General features: G+C 60.4%; 1 protein-coding gene across 1 annotated transcript; it reads right to left on the bottom strand.

Annotated features, from left to right (window-relative positions):
• Positions 1–8,982: 8,982 nt before the first annotated feature.
• LOC103202229 (lipocalin-15) lies at positions 8,983–13,263 on the bottom strand. Its single transcript, XM_007947058.1, has 7 exons — positions 13,156–13,263; positions 12,645–12,784; positions 12,491–12,561; positions 12,184–12,294; positions 11,153–11,254; positions 10,960–10,977; positions 8,983–9,200 (listed from the first exon to the last, which is right to left on the bottom strand). The coding sequence occupies exons 1-7, from the start codon at positions 13,261–13,263 to the stop codon at positions 8,983–8,985; spliced, it is 768 nt and encodes a 255-aa protein (XP_007945249.1).
• Between the last annotated feature and the right edge of the window lie 1,964 nt (positions 13,264–15,227).

The following is a 15,227-nucleotide window of genomic DNA, read 5'->3' as shown; positions in this document are numbered from 1 at the left end:
TAACAAACAGTTTATTCTTACAATTTGGAGGCTTTAAGTCCAAGTTCAAAGTGCCAGGCTCTAGGGGCTGGGTGAAAGCCCCTCCACCTTGGGCTTCAGTTCTGCCTCCTGCTCCTAGCCCACTGAAGCTAAAGGCTTTTCTTCACTCAGCTGCTGGCTGCTGAGGCTGACAAGCCCAAGGTTGACAAGTAAAAAGGCATAGTCCCAGTGTTACCAAACCATATGGCAGGCCATTAATTCAAGTCCATTGAAAGTCCCAAGGTCAGCAGAGCATGGCAGGCTGCTGAACAACGACCCAGCTACATGCAGGGTCCCAGCGTGCCATAAGCTGGAGACCGTTCCCCAAGGATTCTCTTTATGTCCAGGAAGCAGACCACATCCCTAAGGCAGCTACTCAGCTGCTCACAGTAGATTCCACCGTGGAGTTGATGACCAGTCTCATCATGGGCAATACTCCATCCAGCTGCCCAGCCACTCAGCCAGGTCCAGCCGAGTTGACACACAGACTGAACTACCACAACGGGTGATGGGTGGATGGATGGATGATAATAGATCAGGGAGCTGCAAAACTGAAAAATCCGCTACCGTGGAGTTGATTCCAACTCATAGCAACCCCCACTGGGTTTCTGAGGCAGTAAATCTTTACGAAAGTAGGTTGCCCCATCTTCCTTTTGCAGAGCTGTTGGTGGGTTTGAACAGCCAGCCTTCTGATTAGCAGTCAAATGCCTTAGGCACGGCACTACTAGAGCCCCACATGAAATACTGAGGCCTTAGTGTGGGGAGGGGTGGGGGTGCCACAGGGCACAGTCCGATGGAGATTCGTTCCTCATTCCTAAGGGAGAAGATATGGTGCTCTGGTGGCACTGTGGGTAAGGCATTTGGCTGCTAACCAAAAGGTTGGGAGTTTGAATCCACCAGCTGCTCTGTGGAAGAAAGGTGGGGCAGTCTGATTCTGTAAGGATTTACAGTCTTGGAAACCCAGTGGGGGTTGCTATGAGTCAGAACTGACTTGATGGCTGTGAATGTGGGTTTTTTTTTTTTTCTTTTCAGAGAAAAAAAAAATTTTATTGTGATTTGGGTAAAGATTTACAGAGCAAATTCACTTTCCATACAGCTGTTCACATACACTTTGTCTCATGTCATTGACCACAGTTTACCACAATGCAACAGCTCCCCTCCCACTTCCTCCCCATAGTTACCACTTCCCAGTGTCCATCCCTCCATACTCTCCTGCCCCTTGAGCTGTCTCCCTGTGCATAAGCAGCCCTTCCTTCTCCCATGATTGTTCTCTCCAAGGAGTGTATCTACCTGAGGTAAATGTTCAACTCATATGCCTGTCTTTTGTTTGGCTGGAAACCATGGGTGTGGGTTCAATTGTGGGTTGGCTTTTTAAGGGCTAAGATATCCCTGGAGCCCCAGGGAAGTGAGGGGCCTTGCTGGAGGGAGACAGGCGACTGTGGGGACAGAACCAGTGTCCCTTTCAGCTGTGCCTGGCCTGACTGGTGGTCAGGTCCCACCCTGCCCTGGCTTGTCCTGTTTGCCCTGCTCCCCGGGCAGCACAGCGGGTCCCTGGGGCTCGGGGACAGGGTCACCCACTTAGCTTCTGAAGCCCTGGGCCGGCCTAGGCAGGTGGCAGGCAGGACTCCACGCTGCATGGCCACTCTGAGGGCAGGCAGGTTCCCACTCAGACCAGGAGCACCCTCAGCAGGCTGACCTGAAATGAGGGGTCCCTGGTGGCCAGGGGCAGAGCATGGCGGACAGACTGTGGACAGTGCCCCAGACGACATGTCCACACACTGACCACAAGCCTGAGTGGGCCTTATGTGGAAAAGGCTCTCTGCGGGTGTGATGAAGGCAGGGTCCAGGCAAGTCCAGCCTGGCTGAGCTGACATTTGTTGGGAGTTGATCCCAACCCCACGTGTGCAGGTGGAACTGCTCGTAGGGTTCCCAAGGCCGTGACCTTCAGGAAGCAGAGAGCCAGGCCTGTCTTCTGAGGCACCTTGGGATGGGTTCAAACCGCCAACCTGCAGCTGGCAGGTGAGCACTTCGCTCTGGAGTAGGGTGGGCCCTAAATCCAACGATGAATGTCCCTACCAGAGACAGAAGGGAAGAGACAGAGAAGACACGACACCAGGTAAAGACAGAGCAAGGGACGAGAGAGGCAGGGCCACAGACCACAGAGCCCTGCAGCCCCAGAAGCTGGAAGGGACCAGAGAGGGCCCCTCAGAGCTGCAGCGGCAGGTGGGGAGCACACCTGCCACCCCTGAATCTCGGGCTTCTGGCTCAGGATCCCCAAGGGGCCGCGGCCCGGCTGCTAGTGGTACCCCCCAGCTAGTCTCCCGTGTCCGAATAACCCACAGTGCCCACTGCCCTACTGCGGACCCCCCACCACCCGCCAGGAGACAGACGCAGCTGCAGGTTTGCGGCAGGACTTTATTCAGAGGTGGGTGGCCCCGCGGGCGCAGGAGACCCGTCGGCTGGAGGAGCCAGGGGAGAGGTGGGGTGGGCGGGGGTCTCAGGGCATGGTGCTCCTAGATCAGCTCCTGTGGCAGGAAGTGGGGCTCAGGCCTGCATGCAACTCTGCAGGGCAGGGGTTAGGGCCGGGCTTGGGGAGGGTATCCGGCCCTGGGGCTCTGAGCAAACCCTGGCCCTCAGTCCCACTGTCCACACAGTGGGCTCCCGGTGGCCACTCACGGCTGTGCTGAGGTAGCAAGAAGTCCTGCAGGCGACGGCTTAGCTGGGCCCCCGGAGGCCATGATACTCCCCACAGGGCCTGTGCCCCACCAGGCCAGACCTGGACGGGCACCTGTCCGTCTGCCTCCCTCCACATCCCCCACTGTGACCCCCCAGGAGGAGACACACCCCCGGCCTCGCCCATCTGTCTGGAAGGGGTGAAGGGCCCCTCCCACCCCAGGGCCACACTGGCGGGGGGGAGGAGGCCAGCCGTGGGGGCGGGGGTGGGGCCACAGACCCAGGCCCCCACTCACCTCCTTCAGCAGCTGGGCACACCTCCCTGTGGGGTGGAGGGCAGCGTGAGGGGTGGCCAGGTGGCCTCGGCCCGCCTCCAGGCCGGGAGCCTCACCTTGCCGGGCTGCCAGGTACAGGCCTGTGTCAGCCGTCAGCTCCCGAAACTTCCAGAAACCAGGCCCATTGTCATCCTCCAGGCTGCGACCTGTGGGTGGAGGCAGCTGACCGTGGGTGGCCGGGGGGCAGGCAGGGGACCCAGGAGGCAACCGCAGGGCCGTGGTGCCCCCACCCCCAGCCGGCTTACTGAAGTACTTGAGCACCTCGAAGCTGCGACCTCGCCAGTACAGGGACACCCTCAGGATGGCGTAGTGGTCATAGTCTGTGTCCAGCACCTGCAGCTCCCTGCGTCCTGGGGGTGAGTGGGGGCAGCGTCCTCAGACCATACCCTACACCAACCCCACCTGAGCCCGCCCACGTCCGGGGGACAGGGGGACCTCAGGGCAGGCCTGCAGGCACCAAGCCTCACCTGAGCCCACCCAAACCCAGGCCCTCTCACGGTGCCCAGGGGACAGGGGGACCTCAGGGCCGGGCTGCGGGCACCAAGCACACCCAGCACCAGTGCAATTCCCGGGGGTGGCCCCTGCCTTGGGTCGGGACAGAGCCCGGGCCCCCGTGCTGTGCTGCAGCTGCCTTGAAGGGTGACCGGTGTGTGCTGGAGAAGGGCAGGGTCTGGGGCGGCACTGCAGGGAACCATGCAGGGCCAGACTGGCACCAGCTCCGCTCTCACCAGGAAACACAAATCTCCCTGAAATGGCCACTTCCGAGCCCACAACTTTCTCGGTCGCACAGCTTCCTGAGCTGAAAGACGGCAAGGGCGTGTTAGGGGACAGGACAGGTGACCTGACTTGTCCCTGGGGCTCCCAGAGGGGCTGTGTCTTTGGGGAAGGATGCTGTCCCTGGACGTCCAGGGAGACTGGAGCCAGGCAGGGGAAGGTACAAGGCAGGTCCATTTCCCACCTGTCCACCAGGGGGTGCTGTCGCCGGCAGGAAGCTGCCGCCCAAAGCCTGTCCTCCTTGTGCAGTGACAGGAAGGCCATTCCAGCTGGAGGAGCCAGAGGAGAGGCCGGGTGGCTGGGGTCTCAGCGAGCAGCACTCCCTGAGAACGACTGGCTGCTTGTATTTTTATTGGAGGAACACGTCAGCTCTTATGTTTTACTGCAGCACTGGGGCCTGGACATCTGGCTTCCTCCGGGTGTGAGCAGTGGGGGCTGGGCCTACTCTCCAGCTTAGAAAACCTGAGCTCGGGCATCAGCCGTCCGTCTCCCTGACAAGACGGGACCCATTGTCCCTTCCATGATGAGTAGGGGGTGCAGGGAGGCAACACACAGGCGGGTGGCAGCTGGCCGTACCTGGACACCCAGCCACATCCTGACAGCTGACCACCAACATGGTTCCCCTTGGTGGCACCCTGTTGTGTAGGTGGGGCCCTACCCCCGGCACCCCCCACAGGACTTACTTGTTGTACACGACCTTCACGGTCAGGTTGGCACCATTCAAGGTCAGGAACAAGCCTTCCAGCCGTTTTGGGCTGTTGAGTGCCAGGTTGTGGTCAGAGGCCACGCCGACTTCCCGCCAGAAGCCTGCCATCTAGAGGGCGGGGCGGGAGCAGCTGCCAGAGACCCCAGCCTGGCTCCAGCAGGTGGCTCACGGACACCTGGCAGGGAGCTGGTGGCCTTTGCAAGGTGGCAGATGCCACGAGACTTGGTGGTAAAGCAGCAAGAGCGTGTGGGAGCCTCTCGGCTACACCAGGAGCCCCCAGCCCAGAGAGTGTGGCCTGTCCCTGCCCGGGACCCCAGAGCACCAGTCTCTGGGAAGAGCCACTCTGCCAGAAAGCCCTTCCCAGAAAGGGGTCGGGTCACCAAAGGGAAGGGTGGAGGCTGGGCCTGGAGAGAGGGGCTGGAGGGGTAAGAGGGGCAGGAATGCACTGCTGCCAGCCCGCCCCATCTGCCCAGGCCCCGGGGGCCCTCCTATCTTCAGAGGGCCATCATCCTGTCAGGAGCTCTGTTTGGAACATTTGGGAGTGGGAAGGCTGTGCAGGAGACGAGAGTCACTGTCCTGACACCTGCATCCTCTCTGGGCTGCCTTGCGCCCCGCCCAGCAGTGGGCACTGACTGGAAGGCATGCTGGCGGTGAGTCAGTGGGAGAGTCCTCAAGCGCCCCCGCCCCAGGTGCCCCCACGCCATGGCAGCCTCTGCTGGTCCCAAAAGTGTGCTGGGAGTGGGGCGGGGGTGCATAGGAGGAAGCCCACCCTACCCAGGAACCCTTGGTGCAGCTGAGCCCGTCCTTCTGGGGCAGGTGCTCACACCCTCCAGGGAGGTGCCAGACAGGGATGAGCTCAGCACCCCATCAGGAGCCTTAACCACCTGCCCTCGTCGGCCAACCTGCCTGGGGGGTCAGAGGGACAGGAAAGGGCCAGAGACCCGGCCCCAGCACCATCCTCCCAGCCCAGGGCCGTGCTACCTTCTGACTGTCCAGGTCTGGCTGCATGGCCGGCCCCACTTGCACCTGGAGCCCCAGGACGACGATGCTCAGGATGGCACCTGGCAGCCTGGCCTCCATCCCCTGCGCTTCTGGAGCAGCTGGGACTGAGCTCTGGTGGGCACCGCCCCCTGCCCACAGCCTGGGCTTATATTGGAGAGACAGCCAGTGCAGTCGATGCGAGAATGTTACTGGGCAGACATGTCTGCAGACACCCACCTGGGGGTGGGTACCAGCCGATTCTGCAGGGACACCCTGACCCCCTGGGGGGCATTAGCCAGAATGACACTAGGTGGCAGTGGACACTGCAGTGAGGCCACCTGGGGGACCTGCAGCAGCTGTCCAGCCTCCTCCTCCTTTCCCCCTCTGCCTGGCATGCATGCTCACAGATTCACCCAGCACATAGGCACATGCACACGTGTGCACGCTCACACACAGCACACTCACATTTACACATATGCACGCTTACACGCATTGACAGAAATATTCATGCTCACACGCAGCACACTCACATGCACATACATGGATGCTTACACACGCTGACCCAGATGTGAATGCACACTCACATGCACACATATGCACTCTCACACACACTGGGTCAGATATGCATGCTCACACACAGCACACTCACACAAATACAGATGTGCACACTTACAGATTCATCCAGCACACTTGCACATGCACACATATCCACACTCACACACAGTATGCTCATACAGAGATATGCACGCTCACACAGCACATATGCACATGCACATCACTCTTACAGCACACTCATGCACACTCAGAAACACATGCTCACACATAGCACACTCACACTCAGATACGCATGTCACAGTCCACACAGGCACATTCACACACAGTATACACACTCAGTCACACAGATACACATGCTCACCCACAGCACACACACTCACAGATATACTTGATCACACAGTCATGCACATTCACACACTTGCACATTTATACGGATATGCATGTTCATAGACACACACATCTGCACACCTGTGCACACTCACACTGACACTCACACATAGGTATGCACACTCATGCAGCAGGCTCACACACTCAGATATGCTCACTGGTGCATATTCACACTGATATGCACATCTGTGCACACTCACACTGACACACACAGGTATGCACACTCACGCAGCAGGCTCACACACCCAGATATGCTCACTGGTGCACATTCACATTGATATGCACATCTGTGCACACTCACACTGGAGTTAGTGAGGCTGCACTGCCACCGTCATGTGTGTCACCTATAGCAGTAGATTGAGGGGACACACAGACGGCATTCAGGCTCCCACAGGACCAAACTCAGTGGTAACAGGCTAAGAGAAATGAGTCCTGCTTTACGCCCCATCGGTCCCTGCCTCACTGCGTGCTCACAACCTGCTGGCTGGCTTCCATCCATGTGGGACGAGGCTCCAATGCCCACACCCACCAGAGTGCGGCCCCAGCTCAATGGCACAACCGCATATCTGCCACATGGATGGACACCATGCCAAGCCTGCCCCCACAGGCTCCTAGCGCCCTGTGTCCACTCTGGCAACCCCTAACGTCCAGGCACCATCCGGACAGCTGAGCAGACGTTAGGAAGTGGTACCACGCCCTGCACCCATGGGGGCAGCCCAAAGGGAGTGGGTCCCCACCTTTTGCAGAGGACATGAGCCGGGACACCCAAGTTTGGGGGTGTACCAGATGCCAAAGCTGGAGCTGCACCTTCAAGGATGAGCAGGAGGGAGGGTCATTGTGCAAATGGAACAGCACCTATGGGGCATGGAGGCTGCGGGGAGCACGGAGGCTGTGGGGAGCACAGAGGCTGCAGGGACATGGAGGCTGCGGGGACACGGAGGCTGCGGGGACACAGAGGCTGCAAGAGCTGCTCAGCCCGGGGAAGCTCGGGGTGAGGGTTCCATGAGTTGGTGCAAGGTGGGGCCTTAAGAAGAACCACCCCCGTCCTGTCTGCCATGGACGGTCCACTCCCCTTCCCACTGTAGTAAGCACGGAGCCACAGTGGAAGGGCGCCCATGCCCCTGCCCTGGGCCAAGCCCCTGAATTTTACCCACTCAAGCTCCTGCAGTGGGGACCAGCTGAGCCGTCCTCAGAGAGGCCCCATCTGCTCACGTCTGATGGATGGAGGGGCAGAGCTTTGAACCCATGACTCTGTCACCAGCATATGTCCTTGAGCCACCCAGTCTCTCCCTGTCCGTGCCTAAGGACCCCACCACCACCACTCACACAGTCCCCACGGGCTTTCCGAGGAAAGCAGCAGAAGCAGGCTGCATCTTTCTCCTTCAGATCGGCTGGTGGGTTCAAACCAGCAACCTTCCAGTTAGCTGCTGAGAGGTTTAACCCCTGTGCCACCAGGGCCCCTTCAAGATAGTGATTGCAGGCACTGAACCAGCACTGGGCTGGACACCTTCTGGGTCAGCCTGGTCCCTTGGACCCCTCCAGACTTCAGCTCTGACGGTGGACTTCACCGCAGAGTCTCTGGGGACGCAGGGACAGGAGCCCTGAGGGCAGTGTGACTGGGGAACACCTGGCCAAGAAGCCCCGCTTCCCTTGGTGGGGGGCGTGAAGTGCTCTAACTCTGGGGACCTTGTGGGGGCCAGGGTCACCCTGGGTCCTGAGTGCCAGCCCTAGGGCATGAGCAGTGGGGCAGCCCTTGTGATGACTCAGGGCCCATCAGGGCTCAGCTGGGTCTGGGAGGGGGGCTGGACGTGTGGGGGCACCTCGTGTCTGGAGCTGGCATTGAAAGCCACTCAGAGCCCACGCCCAGCAGGCAGGACAAGGTAGAGCCAGAGCAGAGAGGCCGGGGGTCCACAGACCCGCCAGACCCCAGATTCAGGCTGATGGATCAGGACCCCTCAGGCCTCGCCCAGGATGGGGAGGGAGGGCAGGACACATGGGGGCACCAATGTCCGGGGGACAGGCAGGATGAGGACAGATGCCCTTCAGGGATGACTGCCCCTGGCATGACCCCAGGCCTCCCGCGCCTTCCTGCCCCACCACATTGGCCCTTTGAAGTGTGGGCACTGAAACCACCCAGGCTTGGAACTCTGGAAAGGTATCGTGGCAGGCTCAGTGTCAGGGACAAGGCCACCATGATGTCATTTCACTGCATGTCATTGAGAGCCACTCAGAGCCCACGCCCAGCAGGCAGACTGGGTGTGAACCCCAGCCATGCCAGTGTCACCAACCTCTCCGTGCCTGGTTTCCTGACCTGAGGACAGAGCACCCAGAGGAGAGGGCGGGGGGGGGGTTGAGGACTCCGTGCACTGGCCACACCGGGCCGCGTTTCCAGCCCCAGAGGTCTAACCACTGTGCTACACTCCACCAGTCCTAGGAGGTGAAGCCGTGTGAGTCACCATCTGACCGGTGACCCCACTCCTGGGTATGAACCCTGGAGACCTGAGGGCAAGGACACAGAGGGACGTGTGGGTGCCAGGGTCCAAGCAGCACTGCTCACAACGTCCAGCCCACGTGTCCATTGTGTGGAGGATCCACACGGTGCGGGCCGTGCAGGCAACGGCCGATGACTGAGCTATAAGGAGAAATGACATCCCCACACGTGCAGAACCCCGAAGACGTGGCGCTGAGAGAAGCCACACCCTGTACCCACTCACAGGAGACGCCCCAACAGGCGAAGCCACAGACCCAAAGTTTACTGGTGGTGGCCAGGGCTAGAAGGACAGTTGGGGTCATTGGCAGAAGGTACGTGAGTGTCTGTTAGGGTGATGGAAAGTCCTAGAAACAGTGGTGAGGGCTGCGTAGCACAGTGAACATACTTAACGCCTCTAAATTGTGCTTACAATGGTGAAAAGCATGAGCCTGGCCCAGGGCCCAGCAGTGTCCCGTTCTGTCACCCACAGGGTCGCTATGAGGGGGCACTGACTCAATGGCACCTAATGACAACGGACACTTTACCAGAAACCATTAGTCACTCGATATTACCCCACATGAGCCATGCCCCAGCCCCACGATGCCCACGTCCACCGGCCCTGCACCAGGTCTGTGGTGTCCCCTGCGAGGGCCTCAGCCAGGGCCCGTCTTCACTGGGTGCCTTGGTCTCCCTGTGGGCATTGTGGATCACAAGGACCAGGCAGTGGGCACTTGTCACTGCCTTCCATCCGGGCCCCACACAGGCCGAGCTCAGCCTCCCAGCCAGACTCCCCTCCATGCCCCGCCCGCCCGCATGCTGTCCCCTTGGCCAGGGCCAATCCCATTTGGGAAGGGGCCACCCTTGTTATGCTAATGAGGGTTAGTGTGGGGCCTGTCTGGAGTCAATCTCTTGAGATAAAAAAGAGACTAAACAAGAACAGAAGAGAGATGGACCGGGTGTGACACCGAGCCACGTGGGCTCGCCAAGGAACCAAGACACAGGGCAGAGACTAGGACCTTCCCCAGAGCCGAGAGGGCCAGCCTTGTGGGAAGCCGGTGCACTGGGTTCAGACTTCCTGCCTCCTAAACCGGAGCTCTCGTGGCGTAGTCCCTAAGGCACCTGACTGCTAACCAGAAGGCTGGCCGTTCAAACCCACCAGCCACTAGTCAGACGGAAAGTTGGGCAATCTGTTTCCACACCAACTTGAAAACCCAAGGAGGGGCCTGACTCGAGAGCATCTGACTCAGGGCAGTGAGTTTTGAATTTTAAACTGTGACAGGACCATTTCCGGCCACCGGAGCCTCCCTGTGGGAGTTCTGACGCAGCAGGCCCAGAGAACTATCCCGTCACGGCAGCAGGACGGAGCTAAGCCCACGCCGGGGCCAGTGTGGACACCTCCAAAGAACCCAGAGCCCACAACCCTCAGGCTGCAGATGGTTTATTGGGGGAGGGGGCTCAGGGAGAAGATCCGGGGTGGGCGATGGACGGAGCAGAGAACAAGGGGCCGGCCAGGGTGTGGCAGCCGCAGGGGCATGAGTCTCACAGTCCTTGGGAACCCCTTGTTCTCCAGGGTGACAAAGCTGCTGCTCCAACTCACCCTGTGGAGATGGGGAAGGCTGTGATGGTCCCCATCACTCTACAAACGTTTCTTGGGTACCTAAAGCTACTTGTCCCCGCTGCCCGTCTACACCACACACTACACACACACTTCATGCATCCCCCACAAGGCCCATGCAGACAACTCCCCCCAAACTGCAAACCCACAAGGGGGTCACCAGGCAGAACAGTGGGGAGCAGTGAGAGGGAGCCAGACGCTGCTTCCACACAGGGGGGCACCCCGGAGGTGGGGCCTGGGCAGGAGGGAACCAGGGAGCCAACCACTGCATGGCCCAGAACTCTGGTGGTGAGGGGATTTGGGGGAGGGCCAAGGGGCCTTGGGAGTCAGGAGAGAGAGAGGCGGTGGTGAGAGTAACTCTTGCAGGGCCTCCTGTCAAGGGGGAGTTGCCCTGCCCACCTGGGACAGCCGAGGTTCAAGCTGAAGGGTCAGGGCGCCTCCTTACCCCCTGGGGAGCAGATATCTGCGGAAGGAAAGGGGACCGTGAGAATGTAAGCTGGCCCCAACTGTGCACCCCTGCCGAGGTACGGGGGGGGGACCAGAGATCCTCCCCCCCTCAGAGTCCAGACCCTCGCTCTTTGGGGGACTGCCGTGGGGCAGGACGCCCCCTGGCATGGACAGGTGAACTGGGCAGGTACCTGACTTGGGCAGAGTGACCACCATGTTGTCAGGAAGCCCCACGGTGGGGTAGAAGTCCTGGAAGGCCTTCATGGCCTCGGGGCTCACGTCCTGGGTCCGGCCTGGGACAGAGCAGGGCCACTGTGAGCAGAAGCCCCAGGGCCTGTGGCAGGGGTGAGGGGTCCACAGAGGTCCACTGCTCGGAGGGACGCTGCTGGGGCTGTGCCCTGCACGAACTGCGTGACCCTTTCCTAACTCCACAGGTGAGTCCAGGACACCGGACAGCTTCCGGGAGCCACCCCTTAGCCTCCTCCCGGCAGCGCCATGGTCATTCTCCTCACCAGGGGGAGCCCTGTCCCACTCCCCTGAGCCCTCCCTGCTTGGAAGTCAGGGTCCCAGGCCTTGGGGCCCCCGGCACTTTCTCTCCTACCCTCTGAAGGCCAGGTTGGGGCCCGAGCTGTGGGGGAGTGTTGACCCTCAGGGCCTCTGCAACCATGCCCTCCCCGTCTAAAGGGCCTGTGGGCCCCAACACCCCCACACCCACCAACACTGGGTAAGCCCCGCCCAGCTCAGGTATGGTCCCGGCAGAGGGGCGAGGGCACCACAGGGGCTGTGCTGGGAAGCGGCCAGGGAGGCGCTGGCGCAGGTGGGACAGAGAGGGGTGTGGCAGGCAGGGGGATGGGGCGCAGGGAGGGGGCAGAGAGGAGAAGGGTGCAGAGGGGTGGGGCCTGAAGGGGGACCTTAAATTAAACAAAAAAAACTGTTGCCTGGAGTCAATTCCTAACTCAAAGCTACCCTACAGGACAGAGTCTAACTGCCACGTAGGATTTCTAAGGCTATAATCTTTTCTCGGGGGAAAGATGAGGCAGTCCGCTTGCGTGAACATTGACAGCCTTGGAAAGTGCCACTAGGGCAGTCCCATTCTGCCCTCTAGGGGCGCTCTGAGTCCGAATTGACTGCAGGAGATAGGATTGAAGGGGGGCTGAGGGGGAGGGCCGGCCCGGCCCAAGGAGGGGCGGGGGGACTGCTGGAGGAGGGCGGGGACACTCACTGTACAGCTGCACCATGGTGCTGAGGGCCCCCCCCAGCTCCTTGTAGATGTAGACCACCGCGAAGGAGCCGTAGTCCGTGTCTGTGATGCGCACGTCCAGGAAGCCCAAGGCTGTGGACAAGGCAGCTGGCTGTGGAGCCGGGGCCAGGCCCAGGGGGACAAGGTTCCCAGACACAGCCTCCTGCCCCATGGGCCCTGGGAGGCTGGGTGAGGGGCGAGAGCATGGGGAGGGGGCCGAGGGGATGGCAGAGGCCAGGATCCCCTTGGGGCGGAGAGAAGCAGCCGTGCAGGGGTGGGGCAGACTTACCTGGGACTCTGAAGTGGCCAGCGGAGCCCACCTTCAGGTACTCGGCGTCCACTTGGTGACAACCGGCGGCCCTGGAGTCCACAGCCAACCCTCACTCTCCGGCCTTCCCTCTCGGCCCTGGGGCCCCCACCCCCCTGCCCAAGCCTCCGCTCACGAAGGGAACTCCATGTGGACATGAAGGCCGCCTTCCTCAGTGGCCTCGATGGCCTGAGTGGACATCAGCATGTGGTCCTTCTTGTCCAGGAAGACCTTGCAGTCTGACGCCATGGCCACCACATACCAGAGGCCTGAGAACTGAGAGGGCTCAGTGACAGGTGGGCCCCGTCCTGACAGGCTGGCCCTCTCCTTGTCAAGGGACCCAAGGGTGGGACACGCTCCAGGGCTCAAGGGAACCAGGATTGTCTGACATCTCCTGCCGTGGGTCTCCAGATCACCTGCCTCCTGACGCTCACTTTGCACGGGTCACGTCAGGCTAGAGTGTCAGTTTCCCCGTTGTGCACTGGCCCCGTTAACGACCCCCACACCCACGGCCCAGGGTGTCTGAGGATTAAACAATGTGTTCGCCCAGCACCCAGCAGAGATCAGGGTCCTCAAGGCTATTCCTGGCCGAGGCTCAGCTCACCCCACCCCCACCCAGCTGGCAGCACAGCAGGGGCTCTGGTTACCTTTTTGGCATCAAAGTCAGGCTGCACCAGGACCTCAGCCCGAGCTTCAGACACCCAGAACAGCCCCAGGACAGGGCCCAGCAGGGCGAGGGCGGGCCTCATCCTCATGTCTACCCTCAGCCCCTGCCCTGGCCCGACTTTATAGCCCAGCCCAGTGGCCCACTCACCACAGGAGCAGGTTATGCAAGGAAGCAGACAACCCAGTCCCCCTCGTCCACTTCGGCACAATCGCTCCTTGTTCCCCATTGGCTCCTGGGTCATGGCTGCTGGGACTCCAGCCAGCCAGGCACACACCTGACACTCTGGCTGAGGGTAAGGGACATCACCAGCCATGGGGGTCTGGCAGGGCCGGGCCTGAGAGCAATGGCAGAGACATCCATGGCCCACAGGGGCTCGAACCCTGAGCACCTCCACCCACCCTGAGAGTCTGGCTGGGGCTGGGGGCCCAGAGCCCTGGGGGAAGATGCTGGAGCACAGCCAGGCTCCCCCTCCCATTCAATTACCAAGCAGCTGTGCTGTCCGCCTCTCATCCCCGGCCTGGGGACAGCGACCAGCATTGACTAGGGCCGGGTCAGAGGCCTGAATGTCCCTCATTCCACAACCCCACTGCCCCCACCCAGCCACCGGACGGGCTGCCAGCAGGCATGTCCAGGGAGGTGGGGGAGCCAGGCACCTGGGCGATTATGGCCTGGCCGCCCCTTATCTCTGGTTGCATAAGCGTGCCGGCGAGCTGACGCCAGGGAGGTACCAGAGGCTGGGGAAGTGGCCCCCCATCTGGGTACCCAGAGATCCAGGGACAGTGAGAGAAGAGAGACTGCAGGCACCTGGCCAGGGACAGCGCTCACCTGCCTCGGGGCCAGCACCGGGGCCGGCCCTGCAGCCAGTCCTCCACGGTGGACGAGGCCCAGAGGCCAGACCCCAGATGGGTGGGCGTTCTGGTCCCCTAGTGCCACTCTGACAGGAATATACCACAAATGAGATGGCCTTAACAAACAGGAGTTTATTCTTACAGTTTGGAGGCTTTAAATCCAAGTTCAAAGTGCCAGGCTCTAGGGGCTGGGTGAAAGCCCCTCAACCTTGGGGTCCAGCTCTGCCTCCGGTTCCTGGCCCACTGGAACTAGAGGGTTTTCTTCACTCAGACAGCTGCTGGCTGCCGAGGCTGCCAAACCCAAGGGTGACAAGTCAAAAGGCACAGTCCCGGTGTTACCAAACCACACAGCAGGCCATTAAGTCCATTGAAAGTCCCAAGGTCAGTCTGCTGAACAATGACACGGCTACGTGCAGCACTCAAGCTAGAGACCGTTCCCCAAGGCTTCTCCTTATATACAGGAAGCAGACCACATCCCTAAGGCAGCTACTCAGCTGCTCCCAGTAGATTCCACCGTGGAGTTGATTACCAGCCTCATCATGGGGAATACTCCATCCAGCTGCCCAGACACTCAACCAGGCCCAGCCAAGGTGACACACAGACTTAACCACCACAGTGGGGGAGGAGACTAGGCGTCTGCGGCTGCTGGCTATCCCCAACCCCGGTGCCCACCAACTGCCCAGACTCACCAGACAGAGACCAAGGGGAGCTCTCCCGGTGAGTGTTTGCAAAATGTCCGTCTCACAACGGAGCTCCATCCAGAACCTAGAATCAGTAAAGAATTCTTAGACTCAGCAATAAGAAACAGACTCCCTGACAAAAAAGAGGAAAGAGATCTTAAAGGCCCTTCACCAAAAAAACAAAAGCCTGAGAAGATGCTCAACATCATGGTCGTTAGGGAAATGAACATTAAAGCCATGATGCCATACAGCTACCCGCAAAGCACAGGGCTGGTGAGGCAATTCCGACCCACAGAGCCCCTAGAGGACAGAGTGGAACTGCCCCCAGGGTCTCCACGGTGTCAATCTTCACAGAAGCAAAGCCCAAACCACACCCACTGCTGTGGAGTCCATTCTGATTCACAGCGCCCCTACAGGACAGAGTGGAACTGCCCCACAGGGTCTCCAAGGCTGTCAATCTTCACAGAAGCAAAGCCCAAACCACACCCACTGCCTGGAGTCCATTCTGACTCACAGCGCCCCTA

The sequence above is a fragment of the Orycteropus afer genome, unplaced genomic scaffold (genome assembly GCF_000298275.1).
Source record: "Orycteropus afer afer isolate SDZICR_OR568_19922 unplaced genomic scaffold, OryAfe1.0 scaffold00174, whole genome shotgun sequence".
Taxonomy (NCBI): domain Eukaryota; kingdom Metazoa; phylum Chordata; class Mammalia; order Tubulidentata; family Orycteropodidae; genus Orycteropus; species Orycteropus afer.
This window is presented reverse-complemented; position numbering and strand designations above follow the sequence as displayed.

Excerpts from the sequence above, each read along its gene's own strand:
- LOC103202229 (XM_007947058.1), bottom strand. The coding sequence starts at position 13,263 with ATGAGGATGAGGCCCGCCCTCGCCCTGCTGGGCCCTGTCCTGGGGCTG. Across the intron at positions 12,785-13,155 it reads CTGACTTTGATGCCAAAAAG|TTCTCAGGCCTCTGGTATGT; the intron begins GTAACCAGAGCC and ends GAGCCCTCTCAG. Across the intron at positions 12,295-12,490 it reads TGGCCACTTCAGAGTCCCAG|CCTTGGGCTTCCTGGACGTG; the intron begins GTAAGTCTGCCC and ends CCTTGTCCACAG.